This window comes from Schistocerca serialis, chromosome 2 (genome assembly GCF_023864345.2).
Source record: "Schistocerca serialis cubense isolate TAMUIC-IGC-003099 chromosome 2, iqSchSeri2.2, whole genome shotgun sequence".
Classification (NCBI taxonomy): Eukaryota; Metazoa; Arthropoda; class Insecta; order Orthoptera; family Acrididae; genus Schistocerca; species Schistocerca serialis.
In genome coordinates, this window is record NC_064639.1 from 902,230,820 (window position 1) to 902,248,470 (window position 17,651).

General features: G+C 40.3%; 1 protein-coding gene across 1 annotated transcript in view; it reads right to left on the reverse strand.

Annotated features, from left to right (window-relative positions):
• LOC126458245 (probable ubiquitin carboxyl-terminal hydrolase FAF-X) overlaps positions 1-17,651 on the reverse strand; it is a 314,613-nt gene that overhangs the window by 251,089 nt on the left and 45,873 nt on the right. Inside the window, exons 5-6 of the mRNA XM_050095144.1 lie at positions 9,175-9,309; positions 7,012-7,168 (exon numbers count right to left, since the gene is read on the reverse strand). Coding sequence (XP_049951101.1) covers positions 7,012-7,168; positions 9,175-9,309 — 292 coding nt within the window. The remainder of the gene's footprint in view (positions 1-7,011; positions 7,169-9,174; positions 9,310-17,651) is intronic.

A 17,651-nucleotide genomic window follows, 5' to 3' on the forward strand; every position in this document is an offset into this window, starting at 1 on the left:
TATTGTCAATAAATGTTACTGTGTAGTTACTACATCTTGTATGTGAAGTACAGAGATAGAATTTTGAAATATGACTCAAGCTGCAGTTCTTCTGATACATTATCTTTTCTGAATTATTGTTTTACCTCTTTATGATAACATATGATATTTCTGTAGCTAGAAAATATTTTCACTTTTACCTGCTATAAAAAGAAAATTTTATAACTGTATACGAGTTAAAACACTTTTATGAAGACTGCATATTTATATCTGCAACTGACAATGACACAAATACACACGCAACGTCTAGTGGCACTCAGTGTCAACATGTTTTCTAGTAACTTTAGTTGCCCTTCAGTTTAGTGGTGCTCCTGTATCAGTGATGTACTCTGTGACTTGTAATATGAGGTGGATGCACTTGGCGAACCATACAGTAAAAACTGGTTTTAACTTCCACATGCCAATGCATCTAATGTTAATTATCTGGCTAATTAAGATATGGAGTACAATTGTAGCTCTAACTGGGCACTCATATTAAACTTTACTGAAATGTGTTTAACAACAACTCACTTTTGTATGTTGTATTTGTATGCTATCTATCAGAAGTTAATGTGCACTATTCACAGACCAGATGGTGGTAATTCTGCTTTACGAAAACCAATCACTATAAATAAAGGTTTTACATATGAGATCTTGGCTGAGAAAATGTCTCCCTTCAAGTTAAAAAAATTATCTGTGCCAGAATTTTTATTTTCTTCCACACCATGTTTGAAGGACCTGTAAACTCTTATTCAGGTGGATCAGTTAATTGCATCATATTTCTGTTTGCTGGATGTAGCCATAATTGTACTTCATTTCACTACAAAGAAGGTCTAATTTTGCCATTTGCTATTTTAACTGGGCACTGAAATTATAAATTACAAAAACTGTCAATAGACCAACTCAAACTATTATGTCAGCATATTTATTAATTTTTTTGGTTTGGTGATTTTGGAGCCACTTTATGATTAAAATCACTCAAAAATAGATGCAGCAAAAAGTACAGTGCATCACCTAGTATGCTTGAGAAGCTTCAAGTTCATTGCCACTGTCTCAGGTTTGTCACTGAGTGTGTTCCACCCATGTTTTCTGTCAGAAACAAAAATTTCAAGTTCTTCATAGCAGTACAGTTTATGAACTGTGGTTAGTTAGTGAAGAACTATTAGATTAGAATCTATGTTGTCAATCTGAAACAATGGAAACTCCTGGTTGGAAAATCAACAATTATGAAATGACAGATTGCTACTCACTGTAAGGACGACACATTGAACTGCCGTTAAGGTACAACAAAAAGACTGCCACAGACTATGCTTTTGGCCAAAGCCTTCTTCAGAAAAGAAAGGAAACAAAATTTCACACGAACAGGTACACCTCATGCACACACAGCCACTACCTCCAGCTGCTCTGGTCAGACAGCAACTACTATGTTGAACAAAAGCAGCAATCAGGAATGGGACAGAGAAGGGGGAGGGATATAAGAGTAAGAGTGGGGGGAAAGACGAGCACTGTCGGTGGAGCAAGCAGGGACTAGAAGGCAGCAACAAAAGGCTGTTAGGAGCAGCACGGGGAGGCTGTGAGTTGGGGGACTGGGGAGCTTGGTGGAGAGGGGGGGGGGGGGGGGGGGAGTGGAAAAGGAGAGGAACACAGAGGGGAAAGACCGGTGAGTGCGTTGGCAGATAGCAGTGCACAATCAGGGTCAGAGCAGAAAAGCTGGTGGTGGTGGTGGTGGTGGTGGTGGTGGTGGTAGAGAGCAAGATCCAGATGGTCCACATTGTCAACCACCCTTTAAAGCCATGCATGTTATGTTTAGCTACATGTTGTGCAACAGGGTGGTCCACTTTGCTCCTGGCTGCAGTTTGGCGGTGGCCATTCATTCTGGTAGACAGCTGTTTGGTAGTCATACCAATCTAAAAAGCTGTGCAATGATCGCAGCAAAGCTGATACATGACTTGGCTACATTTGTGGATGGCCTGATCTCTGATTGTGTGGGGTAAACCTGTGACAGGACTGGAACAGGAACTGCTGCATGAGTGGATTGGGCACACCTTGCACCTGGGTCTTCCAGGTATATGATCCTTGTGGCTAGGGGATGGGAGTGGGAGTGGCACAGAGAATGACTAGGATGTTGTGGTGGTCGACTGCGGTGCCTGTCTGTGTAGGCCTTCAGCATAATAGGCAAAGTAGCTGTAGTCATTGCAGATACACTGTTTCTAGATGGCCACACTTTCCACGGATCCCATCCCTCCTTTCAATATGATCTACACCGTTTCGGAGTCCACCACTCGCTGACCCTTACAAACCCAGTACTGTAAAAACAAATCTCCATGGCACGGCCATTGATGCACCAACTCTGCATCCTCTGCAAAATACGGCCACTGTGCAACTCCTGCTACATATGTCACGTTTCTGCAATCAAAACGCTTGCTCTCAATCATCTGGAAGAGCATTCCACATACCACCCCCATAAATTATCTAACCTGTTGACACCCTACTGCTACCTTGTGGTACCACTGTCCAACCTCGATCCCAACCCACAGTGTTCCTCCTCGTCAACCCCTCATAACACCAGAGCCTACCTAACTGACCTTTTCAACTTGTCACATCTCCAAAAACTCCCTTCCAACACGCCAACAAATCCAGAGCCGAAACATTTCTGTAACACTAGTGTTAAACAGTCCACCAAAAATCTCAGCCCCATAGAAGTTTGTCCTATTCAAATCTCTAACCTTTACCACTGCACCCAAATTTAACAATGTTGCACTTGTCAAAGCCTCAGCTGCCTCCTCCCGTTCCCTGTCGTGGAAACACTTCTTTACCACCAATCCCTCCAACAAATCTAATTTGAACACTGAAACCTGCCTCTACCAATTCATACTACCATCCAACTATTATCTCCCCCCCTCCCTTCCCCATCCCACTTGACCACACCCTGGTCACTTTCAAGAACACCAACCTTTCAGCACAAAAAAGGACAGCCACACACAGCCTCAAAACAGATCCAGCCCTAATAATCCTACCTGCAGACACAGGTTTCACCAACTCTGCTACAAATTGCAGATACCACCAGGTGGAAGGCTTCTGCCAATTGTCTTACTAACTATGCCAGAGTGATCCCATCCCAGAAGTTCAATATAACATCCAATTACTGCTTAAAGTCTTAGGTCCTTCTCAGAACCTCTTCCCTGAAACCATTTCCCTCTTCAGCCCTATGACACTTTGTACCCCAATCTTCTACATACTCCACAGACCAAACAAACATGGACACCCCATTGCAGCTGGTTATTGTGCCCCCAATGAAAGTATTTCGGTACTTATTCACCAACATCTCCAATCAACTGTCGCAAATCTAGCCTCCCACATCACAGGTACCAACCACTTCCTTCACCAACTCTCCACCATCACCATCCAATTACCTCCTCAATGCCTACCCATTGATGACGCCACTTCCCTATACAACAACTTCCCAATATTGAACATTACCTTTCCCAATATCCTTCAGACCCTAAACCCACTACCTCACTCCTCATACACCTTACTAATTTCATCCTAACACAAAACAATCTCCTTTGAAACGAATGTACAAAAAAAAATCTGTGACTCAGCCTTGAGCACCCGCATGGCACTATCCTATGCCAACCAGTCTGTGGGCCATTAGAGGAGACCTTCCTAGCCTCCTGAAACACCAAACTCTTCATCTGTTTTTGGTTCACTGAAGATACCTTCATGATATCAAGGCCAATACTCATTCCTTCATAATCTCAACACCTTCTCTGCCCTCCAGTTTAGCTGACTGTCCTCAATCCAATGTGCCATCTACCTGATGGCTCAATCCACACCTCTGTCCACAGTAAATCCACCAATAACTAACAGTAACTTCATTTCAACAGCAATCATCTGTTCCGTGCTACAAAGTCCCTCGCTTACAGACCGAGCACCCAAGAATGGCATATCTGCAGTAACTAGAACCCCATTGCCCAGTACACTGAAGATATCACAAAGACCTATACAAACAGGTACTATCTAGTCTACAAACAGATTTCCCATGCCATATCTGCCACACACAAATCCTCCATCCACCCCCAAGAACCAGCCACAAATGAGTACCCCTTCATCACCCAATAACACCCCAAAGTATACAAACAGAGCCACATCCTGTCCCACCCCTCCTAAAGCAGTGTTCCATCTCACACCCAACCAGCAGAACACTTTAGTCCATTCCTAAGTCACTCCACCCCTAAACATTTGCAACAGGGACCATATCCCTGTGGAAAACCCAGGTAAAAGAAATGCCAAATCAACACACCCAGCACTTCCCATTCCATTCCTTTCACAGGACTATTCTAACCCATCTGAGGCTGGACCACCAATGAAAGCAGCCATGCCATATACCAGATCTGGTCCAATCATTGCACAGCTTTTTACATTTCTACGACTACCAACCAACTGTCCACCAGGATTAATGGCCACCACCAAACTGTGGCAAGAACAAAGTGGACCACCCTGTTGCACGAAATGCAGATGAATGGAACTTGCTCGATTTTAATGGCTGCTTCGCAACCAGGGCCATTTGGATCGTGCTCTCCACCACCAGCTTTTCTGAACTACAAAGATAGGAGTTATCCTTACAAAACATTCTCTATTCCAGAAATTATTGTGGCCTTAACCTAAGGGAACCTACTGTCCTTACGTACTCCACCCAACAGTTTCCACCCCCTCTGTCCTATCACCTCTTCCCAATTCATCTCCCCTCACTCTCATTGTATACCACTCTCTGCCAATGCACTCACCGGTCTTTTCCCCTCTCTGCTCCTCCCCTTTTCCTCCTCCGTACCCTGACCTCCCCCCTCCCCACAGCCTCCAGATGCTGTCCCTGGAAGCCTTTTCTTGCTTAGTCCCTGCTTGGTCCACCAGACAGTGATCTTCTCTCCTCTCACCCATATTCTGCTATCCCTCCCCATTCCTGCTTGCTGCTTTCATTCAACAGAAATCTGGAATCTGGCCAGAGCATCCAGAGATGGCGGTGATGTGTGCGAGAGGTGTACCTGCTTGTGTCAATATTTGTGTTTTCCTTTCTTTTCTGGAGAAGGCTTTGACCAAAAGGTTAGTGTGTAATAGTAATTTCATTATGCCTGTTCAAATGGCTCTGAGCACTATGGGACTTAACACATTATGCCTGTCTGCAACTCGATGTGTCATTTTTATGGTGAATGGTGATCCATCCTTTCATGATCATGAATGTTGTCAACTGCATGCCCTGTGTTAATATGAATAGCTATGGCAAATTTGTAGTGGTGTTTTATCTAAATGTACTCTGAATTTGGTTTTGAAGCTTCACCTAGCCTGTTTTTTAGTTTTTACTCTCAACAATAAACTTAGGCAGAAATGCACAATGACAAAACTGAGACCGTGGCAAGGAACTTTTTAGAATCTTCTCAAATATTCTAGATAATCCACAGCAACTTTTGCTACTATATAATTTTGAATGACTTAAATCATAAAACAGCTCCCATATCACCAAACCAAAACATTAACAAATACATATGCTGAAATATAGGTTTGTAAGGTTTTTATGTTCCATATTTTAATTTTTTGCATTAAGGATGTTCCTTATGCAAAAAAGTTGCAAAGAGTTAAACACTTATATGCTTAACGAGACTGGAAGAAATTCCTAGAAGGAATAATACGTAAAATACAGAAAAGGCAGCCACTCACCTGTAGCTGACTGATATGCGGCACATAGAAACACTCGACAAAAAACAGTATTTACACTAGTTTTTGACCTCTCATTCTTTCTATGGTAAAAGTACACACAAACACCAGTAAAGATAGATGTGCGTGCTCTCGTGCATGTGACCTTTTACGTAAGAAAGAGGAAGAGCTCAAAAGCTAGTGTGAATACCATTTTCTATTTCATGTTTCATTGTGTCACATGCCAGTCAGCTAATGGTAAGTGATCGCCTTTCCTTTATTTTACATACTGCACTTATAAATTCAATATCTGTATCTTTGTTTCCCAATGCAAGCTAGTAGTGAATGCTCTTTCAGTTCCAAGGCACAATATTTCTACATCTGTACAATCTATGGAGTGTTTATGTTTTGTGTTTATACCATACCTAAAGATGAAAACATTTATTTATGCCGACCCTCATGATTCGTTCTGCTGGAACATATTGTAAATAGCTTCATTATTTTTCTGGGTATGGTATATCTTGAAGGAAGGTTTCATACACAAGCTCACAAAAGTGTTTATAAAACTGCTGGCACAAGAAGGTATATGTGCAAGAATGTGGGAGAGACTTGAGAATGCGTAAAACACGAATATTGATGGTACAGAGCAACAGAGAAAGATTCAGTGGGAAAATAGGGACTTCTGATGAACAAACAACCCAGAAATTATATCTGGTGCAGTTACAGCAAGCCCTGCAGAATTGTATGGAAAGAGCGGAACGCACACATGCATGTTGCTCTTGGCCGGAGGGTTAACAAGTGCTACTTGTAACTGAGTTGTATTGAAAATAAACTCAAAACAGAAAACTGGCTACCTCCAGCAAACAAAAATGTAATTTAATCCACTAAACCACCTGAAGACGGTGTAAGCCATCAAAATGGATTCTGGGAGAAAGTAAAAGAGGACTGACACAGAACTGTTTTAATTTACCTTTTATAGCTACAGCATATTTTCTTATTTAGATCCCATTAAATTATTACCTGAATTTAAGGCAATGTTCTTTCGTTGCTGCTGACTTCTTCCTCTTGCTAGATTAGGACATTTTCTACTAAACTGTGGAGTGCAAACTGCTCCCAAACACTATGTAAGGCTAAGTTTGGTTAATTGTAACTAAATCGCTAACCTGTTAACTTTACAAATTTTAAGAAAATGCAATAGTACACAAAAATATTAGCATAAACATGCTTTACAGTTTTTTTTTTTTTAATATATAATCAATAATTTAATACTATCTTAGCAGTTCAATATTAAAACCTCATACTTACTACTATGGGCATAAGATATTTTGTGATTGTATGGACAGTCAGAAATTCATAACAGAGCCCAAATGGTCGAATTAATGCATATATAACAGTTACAGTTAGGTTCTTTCCACTCTGGAACCTCTCCAAAAGGATCTGGAAACCACCTAAGTTGCCAAACCTGAAATTGAGAAGTATGTAAAGAGCTGATCATGTTTAAAAAATTCACACAATGTTCACAATTGTATGGAAATACACATAAGGAAGCAGTGGTTGGGGATCAGAAATAAGAAACATCACAGAAGCTAGCCCATTTTCGTTGTATAACAGTTGTAAATTGAAGAGGTATTCCCGATGACAACCTCATACACTAACTATTCTGTAAACTGAATAAGGGAATACACAGAAAGATAAGATTGCTACTTACCATAAAGAAGACACATTAAGTTGTAGACAGGCACGATTAAAAGGCACTTACACATTAGCTTTCGGCCAAGGCCTTCATCAGAAAAAGTGAAAAACACACACACACACACACACACACACACACACACACACACACACACACAACCATCACCTCTGGCAGCTCGCACCACAAAAAGTCAGGTCGAGCTGTCAGATACTGTGTGTGTGTGTGTGTGTGTGTGCGTGTGCGTGTGCGTGTGCGTGTGCGTGTGCGTGTGCGCGCGCGCGCGCGCGCGCCTTTTTCTGATGAAGGCTGTGGTCAAAAGCTAGTGTGTCTTAATGGCACCTAACTTGATATGTCATCTTTACAGGAAGTCACAATCGATCTTTTCCTTATGTTTCTGGTATTCCGCCCTGGAATTTCCATTGTAAGAGTCATAGAAGTAATACAAATGACTCTGTAAAGAATCATATGATTAAAATCAGGTTCAAGTAGACTTGGTAACTGTCAAACCAGTCCACAACAAAATGCCTGTATCACATACAATTGGGGGCTGTCCCCTCAATAGGCACACGGGCCACATCTTAGCTGTGAAACAGTCTGTCGTAGCTAAAATTACTATGTTCACATAGTATGAGTGTTCTTTCATACATTTTGGCTGTTGAGTAGAAACAAATAGCAATTATCATTGTTTTTGGGAGGACACTGTTTTATATAGTCTCTCGGCCTTACGCTTCCCATTCACATTACTAGAATGAATTATATAAATGCTTTAATTCCTTAAATGCTTTATGAAATGTTAGCAGCTAAAAATATACAGCAGCTTCTACGTTTCTCTTGTCGTTGTCCTGCATGCACTGCCACCTTGCATAATAGTCTTCAGTTATACGCATTCATGATGCTCCTGCATATTTTCTGACGTTATGGTCCACCTTCCATTAGGTCATTCTCTTCATCTTTCTTTATCATTTAGAATTCACACACTATTGGCCATGTACACATTAGGAATAACCTTTAATTTGACTCTGGGCTGTTAGTCCATTGATACTTATTCATTCACTGTGTCTCTTGTCTCTCATGATTAATGGCTCTGACTGCCTTTTCTTTTCCTACAGAATGTGGGCCTTACCCTTTTCATTCGTTTTTATCCCAATGAAGGCATTTCTGAAAATTCTGGAAACTCTTTATTTGATCACCTCCACAGCAACTACCAACCCTCATTATTTTAGCTTATTCCCGTGACTGCACTTCACAGTAAGTTCAGTAAGATTCCACGCCAGCCCTTGTCACAAAGTTTGTTGAGAAGATTCAAAGAATGACTGCATGCTTTATCTATTTCACTAAATCATACTGGTGGGGATCCCAGATCAATGAACAACACCCCAGAATATATTCAACAAGTGTTCAGTAAGTGAACTTGTTTGAGGATGAACTACACTTTCTTAGACTTCTACAATGAATCTCAGTCTGAAATTTACTTAAATAGACCAATGCCATGATTCCAACTTAAATCATCCCACACATATACAAGGAGGTACTTAATAGTTATGGCTAATTGTGGTAACTGAGTGTCAGTCATCTAATAAAACACTTTCAGCTCATCCCACCTATTTACATGTCGCATTACTTCATTTATATTGACTGTTAGGTTAGTCACTGCACCATGGAGGACAAATGTTGCATAGCATGAAACAATCTCATGTTAATTGTATCCATATGTTTAAATTCATTATAAAATAAATGCATGAACATGATATATTTTTGAAAGCAGCTAGCTATACCTGTTAATAAGATCAACAAGCCATCCTCGACATGCCCGAGAATCCGGAGGTGGACGGGCAAATAGTTCCTCCTCTGGAATGTTAGAGCCTGGAGGCACAGTTTCTGACTGTCGAGAACTGTTAAAGGCGTGAAACCTGTAAACAAGTTGAGGAGATACAATATCAATGACATGGAAACTTCAGTATTGGACACACATATTACTAATATTCATTGAATGTGATTAGATAGATAAAAACTACACTCACCTACCAGGTGAACACAAATATAAGGGTATTTAAGTCTGCAAGCTTTCGGAGCCAGTGGCTCTTTCTTCTGGCAGAAGGGTTAAAGGAGAAGGAAGAGGGTGAAGGACGAGCGGGAAGGGAAAGGACGAGGTTTACGAAAAGGGTAGTTCGGAAAAGCTGCCCAGAGCCCCGAGTCAGGCAAGACTCGCTGAACGGGATGAGAAGGAAAGACTTATTGTTGACTACTGCACTGGATGAGATCTGAAAATCAGAGAGCTTGAGGTTGGAAGATAGGGTAATATGCAAGACATATTAATAACAAAACATTGTGCACACATTAATAAGAGTGGAAATGTAAGTGTAATGTATGTGATAGAGAGGAGGGTGGACGGGCAATACGCATGGCAGAAATTGAAAGTTTTAGAAAGCTAAAAGGGAGTGAAGAACTGCTGCAACCAAAGAAATTAGATTAAATTAAATTAAGGCTAGATGGCTGGTGAGAACCAAGGACATGTTGTAGCACCAGTTCTCACCTGCAAAGTCAAGAGAAACTGACGTCTGGAGGAAGAATCCAGATGGCACATGTGATGAAACAAGCACAGATGTTGTGACTGTCATGTTTTAGAGTACGCTCTGCAACAGGATAGTGTGTGTTGGCGTTATACACTCTTATGTCTACTCTTATTCATCCTAACTGATAACTGTAAAAGGCCGAGCAGTATTTACATAATAGCTGGTATACGATGTGACATTCCAAAGGTGGCTCTCCCTTTAATTGTATGTTTTATCAGTTACAAGGGTAATACAGGTGGTCGTAGGAGGGTGCATAGAGCAAGTATTACAGCGGTGACAGCCACACGGGTAAGAGCCATAGGGTAGGGAGACAGGTTAGAAGGAGCATAGGGTCTGACAAGGATAGTGTGGAGATCGGAAGGGGGTAATGAAAAACTATTCTGGGTGTGGTGGGCAAAATCTCAGACAGAATGAGCCTCATTTCATTGCATGATTTTCGGAAGTCATATCCTCATCAAAGCAGCCGATTAATACATTCAAGACCAGGATAATACTGGATGGCCCAGGAAATCTGCTTTTGGACTAGGCTGGTGGGTAATTGCAGCCAGTGAAGGCTGAGGTGAGAATGGTGGTGATTAATTGTAGAGAGTCTGCATCTGAACAAATACCTTTGCTGTGAATGCCAAGGCTGTATGGGAGAGAACATCTGACATGGAAGATGACAACTGTTGAAATTTGATTACTGTTGTTTGTTAGTAGGTTTAATGTAAACAAAAGTGTATAGATGCCCCTTGGTAAGGAGATCATTTCCAAGGAAAGTGGCATAGGATTCTTAAGACGACCATGTGAAAGTCAATTGGGAAAATGGGTTTAGAGATTCGAAGAATTTTAATAGGTCAACCTCACCATGAGTCCATATGGCAAAGATGTCATCAACGTATCTAAACCAAACCAGAGTCTGAAAGCTTATGGACCCCAGGAAAGCCCCCTTCAAGCAACCCATGAAAAAGTTGGCGTACGAAGGAGTCATCCGGCATTCCACGGCTGTGCCCCTGATCTCTTTGTATGTCAACCCCTCAAAGGTAAAGCAGTTGTTGGTAACTATAATGTTGACTGAGGTGAGCAATCCTGTAACCACTCCAATTACAAATCTGACACTGAACCCTGGCTTGAACAGTTCCAACCACGATCTCAACTTTATCACCACCACTACATCAAAATCATCACTTACAAGTCTTCTGAAAATTCCTCATCTCCAGCACTGCTTCACAATCCTTATACACATCTCTACAACAAAACTGTAATCTGTCCTTCACAGAATTCCAAGCACTTTGTTCCCAAAAAAATGACGATTCCATCATTATCTTCCCAGCCCACAAAAAAATCTACTACTGTGGTACCTGACTGACAGGAGTATGAAAGTGAAGGTATACACCAGCTCTCTGACACCTCTACGTACTGCATATGCCATAAAGGTCCCATCCCTGATTCAAATTGACCTGCAGTCTCTCTCTAAAACCTCAGGCCCCTCACAAGGACTAATACCTCACTCCACAAAATTTTTTACCCCATCCAATCCACACACCCATACCTTTTACTTTCTTCCTAAGAACCACAAACCCCAGCCCATCCCATAGTTGCTGGCTTCAAACCACCCATCGAACATATGTCTGCCTTGGTTGATCATCAGCTATGAAATGTTGTACAAAGACTTCTCTTTTATATTAAACACCCTCACGTACATGATCCATCCGCTGCTAAACCTTTCCTCAGTCGGCACCCACCTGATTCCAAGCTTAACATATCCATCCTCCTCACTTTAATCAATTTTGTAGTTACAAACAAATACTTTACCTTTGACAGGCAGACATACAAACAGATAGGGGACACAGCCATGGGAACCCAGATGGCTCCTTCCTACATCAAACTTTTCGTGAGTCACTTGGAGCAGGCTTTCCTGGGATCCATAAACCTTCAGTCTCTGGTTTGGTTTAGATACATTACCGACATCTTTGCCATATGGACTCATGGTGAGTATGACCTGTTAAAATTCTGAAATCTCTAAATACATCCTCTCAGCTAAATTTCACACTGTCCTATTCCAAATCTCAAGCCACTTTTCCTTGATGTTGCTTTCATACTCACCGGAGATCAGCTTGACACTTCTGTTCAAATTAAACCTATTGACAAGCTATTTTTCTTATCTTTCAACAGTTGCCATTTTTTCCATGTCAAATGTTCCCTCCCATACTTCCTTGCCAGTCATGTATTATCCTGGTTTTGAATGTATTAATCATCTACTTCAACAAGACTATGACTTGCTAAAATCATGCCCTGAAATGAGATCCATTCTGGCTGACATTTTGCCCACCCACACCCAGAATAGCTTTTCATTGTCCAGACAATCTCTGCAATATCCTTGTCAGACCCTATGCTGCTTCTGCATCCATCTCCCTCCCCTATGGCTCCTACACCTGTGATCATCCCCACTAAAATGCACCCTCCTACCACCATCTGTATTAGCCCTGTAACTGGCAAAACAAATAATATCAAAGGGAGAGCCACCAGAGAATTGACATGTCATATACCAGCAGTTACGTAAAAACTGTTCCACCTTTTACATCAGCATGACTACCACCAGCCATTAATTAGGATGAATGGGCATAGGCAGGAGGTGTATAATGGCAACACACAATATCTTGTTGCAGAGCATGCTCTAAAACATGGCCGTCACGACCTCTGTGCCTGTTTCATCACTTGTGCCATCTGAATTCTTCTTCCAGACACCAGTTTCCCAGAACTTTGCAGTTGGGAACTGACACTACAACACGTCCTTGGTTTTCACCACCCACCTTAATTTACTTTCATTTCTTCAATCTCAGCATTTCTTCACAGCAACTATTCCTTTCTTCACTCCCTTTCAATTTTCTATATCTTTCATTTTCTGACCTGTCTACCCCCCTCCCCCCTTCTCCACCACTAACATGTACAATGCACTTGGCTTCCCTCTCTTATTAACTTGTGCATGATGTTATGTTAGTAATATCTGTCTTACATATTACCCCATCTTCCAACTTTAAGCTCTCAGTTTTTCAAATCTCATCCAGTGCAGCCCCCAATAGTCAGCCTTTCCTTCTCATACCATCTGGAGGTGAGACTCCCCCGATTCATGTTCTGGGTGAATTTTTTCAAACTATATTTTCCTAAACCTCATCAGTCTTCCTTCACTCCTCTTGCCTTCCCTTCACGTCTCTGCCAGGAAGAGCCACTGGCTCCGAAAGCTTGCGAACTTAAAATACCTTATCTGTGTGTTTTCCTGCTGCAGCTGCTGCTGCTGGGCGAGTAGATTTTTTATCTATGCAATTAAATTTTATTTGCAAGAACGGATTATTTTTGTTGATAAATACTCATTGAAGACATCTCTGTAAAATTATTACAAAAATGCATAATATTCTTCTCTAAGAGACATTCAATAAAATACGAAGGGTCATAATGTTCAAATAAAGCCCAGTTAATTTACAACATTGGCAATTTTTTTGCCACACACACAAGGGCAGCTGAAGTAAACAAATTCCTTACAAAGACTACAATTTTTTTCTCTGTTGTTCTGTTTCTGCTTTTAAATGTGGTGTTCTGCACACCATCGAAAATACTGTGGGGTATGTTGGTGAAATTGATAAAGTGACAATTTCTGCTTTATCCACGACTCCTTACACTTTATGATAGGGCATCTTTGGGTGCCAATATGATTTTAATCTTTTGTTGTTCCACTCAGAAATAGTGTGCAAAAAGGCTGTCAATGCTCAAGAATCTACCAAAAAAGCCATTGGAAGTTACCTCCCTCACAAATGAATCACATTTTCTCAGGATTCTTTTGGTCAATATCTGTCAGGCATCAATATCTCCAACTACTAGTTTCCTGTCAACATTTAGGGGCCTGAGTAACTGTTGTCACTGTTTCATGTGACCTATTACCAATTGTTTACTCAAATAATAATGGGTCACAAATAACACACACTCCATTAAATATGAAAGAAGTACTCCAAGTGAGCTTTACAGCAGATTAGTCTCAAGTCTGATTGTGATGTTATGTTATGTTAGACGAACAGCATAGCAAACAAGCAGCAAATGGCAGAATGCTGTGCACTGTGATACTATGCAAAACTATGCTGAGATTACTTTTGACATGTCATAGTGCCAAGTTTAAAATATTTCATGAACAAATTTTTATTACACTGATAAAGGAGGTGTGTAACCTTGAATAAACACACCTGCATGAAACTGGGCTTAGAGTAAAACTCCCGCAACCCAATAATAGTGGGACACACTACTCACATGAAAAACTGCACATCTTATCATGAGGCACATAAATGATCTGTTGAAAGTCTACGGTAGAACCTTTTATAACAGGAACTGACCTGATAATGTTACACAGCTCTCCAGTGCATGTGTGGGACTTCAATGAAGCAGTCAAAGCGAAGTGGAACATAAGACGTGCAGCTGACTGAATGCATTTTTTCCACTTCCATCATTTCCGTATTCAGGTTGTTCGATATCAAATGCCACACTAATTACATTTCCGAACAATGTTATTTGTATGTCAGTCAGTGTCATAATCTTCCTTTGTGAAGCACATTGAGCCATTGGTATGTACTGGGTTTACCCAATAATATGACAAGGTTTTTTCCCAAATTTGTCATTCGAAAAATACATGGTCATCTTATATTTACAGAGTAAGCTATTGCTACTGAAATTAATATTTTTATATTGTTTATATAGTACATAGAGGCCATTTTACATTTACAGATTTTGCTTTGGCTACTGAGGTCACATGCAGGTTTATTTTGAAGAATTCGGAAGGGCAGAACTGGGCAAACGATACTTGCATTCAAACAGCCTCAAGATTTCCCAATACGTCATAGCGCTCCACACAGTTCTCAACGTTGGTCAAATAATCAAGCAACATTTAACTCACACAGCACTAGTGCGAGGGATACGCAGTAAACTATGAACTAGAAACTACAACAATCTACTGCTCTGCTTAAAACTTGACAATTTTCTGAAAAACATGAGAAAGTAGCACTAAATTCTATCAGTTTACATACTATTGTCATATTTGACCAGGTCTGAAATAAAAGTTCTCATACATGTATGGATACCGTGTACAAACATTAATGCTGCCTTTTAAGAATGTACGAACATTAATGCTGCTTTTTAAGTAAAGGTAACATTCAAAAACAGAAATGTGTCCTCCATAAAACTTACTCAGTTCTGAACCCAGATCAATATTTTAGTTGATGGTGAGAGGCTGCAATGATTTATTAAATAGGCTGCAAGTGATAAATTCGACCATTGTTCACGTATTAAAACACCAGCTAAAAACATTACTAGTTTTTAATCAATTTTAGAAAATGGCAGCGACACTCAGATCACACAAGAAGGAAAATTAATTCAGAATGAAATGTCTAACAAATGAAATAAATCATTAAATTGACTAACTGTTGCCATGAGAATTAATTACAGCGTAAAGACCCATCAAGGAGATCGTACAAACAGAAGTCACCAGATTGCACACCAAGTGAAAGTTCAAGAATTTGACCAAGTCATGATTGCAATCATTTATTTATGTATTAGTCGTTGTTACACATGGCTTGGATCCTAAAAGATACTGCAGTCCATGTTTCACAGTTGCTCAAGAACAGCACTACAGAAGGGTTGGAGGGGGAAACAGTGATACAAGCAAGGCTGAGAATTACGAATGCAAGGAACAGAGTAGCAAGTGGGCAGCAAATTACGTCAGTTGCCAATTGTGGGAACCTAAGCCAGGTACTTCAGCTTTTTAGAAAGATCTACTACATTTAAACTGCGGTCTGCCTGAATCCATTTGTAGTTGGAATTGAACTGACTTTAAAATTAGACAAATACTCAACAATAGTATTCATTTCTGCAGGAGACATGCTAGCGGCATGCTTGTGTGTTTTGTGCTACAATGTTGTTGACACTCGTGATGTATAATGGGAACAAAAGGGGTTGTGTCTGCTGTTGGTTCTATGCAGCCAATAAGAGAACTGCTGGCAGACAGTATGCTTGGAAGCAAGAGACACAATAATATTCTCGTGTCAGTTCAAAGCAAAATCCGATACAAATTCTCCAATTTTGTACCAGGAGTAGGGTGTTATGAATGTTATGAAACATTTCCTTTGGTGGGTCATTTGTCAAATCACTGAGTGCAGTAACAAAATCGGAGTTAAGGAAATTCTTCCTTCCATCAGCCTCTGTCAGCAGCAGAGCTTATAGGACTGCTAATACCACATTTACTCAACTATAAGAAAACAATGAATATAAGATGACCCTTATTTTGTAAAGGTTTCATTTAACACATTGTGACTAATCAACATCATAAACTGCTTTACTAGCAAAGTATCTGAAGATCTACACACAAAAGTTAACACTACAAGTTGTTAACTTAATTCTATTCATTGACTGTGCACATTTTGGTAGACTAATAAAATGATAAATAATTTACACAGGTTTTCATCTTTATAAGCTATTTCTTGGTTTGTATCTAAGCCAGTAGTTTGTACCCTCTATATTTCTTTAATAGTAATGCTAGTAATAATCGTATCACCAGTAGAGCTCAGATTTTTAGGTCCTTAAAAATCAGGAAATGTTTTAAACATACGGTATACTCCCAGATATTTTCAAACATGTATTTGCAATGATGTCTACTGGACAGGTAGTAGCGGCAGCTGCTGCCAATGTCTGCACACACTACGGCGTGGCTTGGCGCAGTTGTCCTCCACACCTCGTCCTGCTTAGCAGCCATTTTTTTTTTGCTGCTCCTAAGTGGCTGCCAACCCAAGCTGCCATGTGAGACACACATCTTCCCCCCCCCCCCCCCCCCCTTTCTTTTTCATGCACAAATAATCAGTAAACCAGAAAATCTGCACACGAATAATCACAAGCACACTCACTGTACTTTAAATATATGTCAAGAAAGTATAAATATTTAATTACTACTGAAGAAATGAAATACATAATGAGACACACCCTCAAGTTGTCCATCACAAATGACTGACAATCATCCCAAAACACTGCCATATACTGGGAAAATTGCTCACACTCATATATATCCTCTTCTTGAAGGCCATCTTACACATTTGAAATTTTTCACACAATCTGTTTTCAAACACATGTCAGGATTTATTTTGTAGTTTTTGGGCTGTAGATCCACTAAAACTTATTTTGGAATTCTGAACATGTTTAAGTGCTTTTGCAGAAGGATTCTTCCCTTTTCAAGTTTCTCAATTGTGCTGCTAAGGAAACAAGTTAGCAGATATACCGGTCAAGTCATTTTTAACACTGTATCACTTAACACTTCCTGAAGGATTTCAACTGAAGTTGTATATCTTTGTCCAGTACATTAAGTACTGCAGCAAAAACATCCAAACTGACTGCATAATACTGGACTGCAGAGAGCCAAGTTGCCCACTGCATTATTACTGGGGGTGGGGTGGCAATTGTATGTTGGGATTTTTAATATAGGAATTCTCCTCGGCCGCTTCAATAAACTCTTTTCCATTAAAAATCAATTAATCCACTTTAGGATGTACTATAATTTCTTCACATATTCTGTGTAAACCAAGTGCAATGCGTGTAACATGAATCATTTTAGGATAACTAACATGACCTGCCCCTGCCTTCTTCATATATGCTGTAGTATCTGTTACTATCAGTAA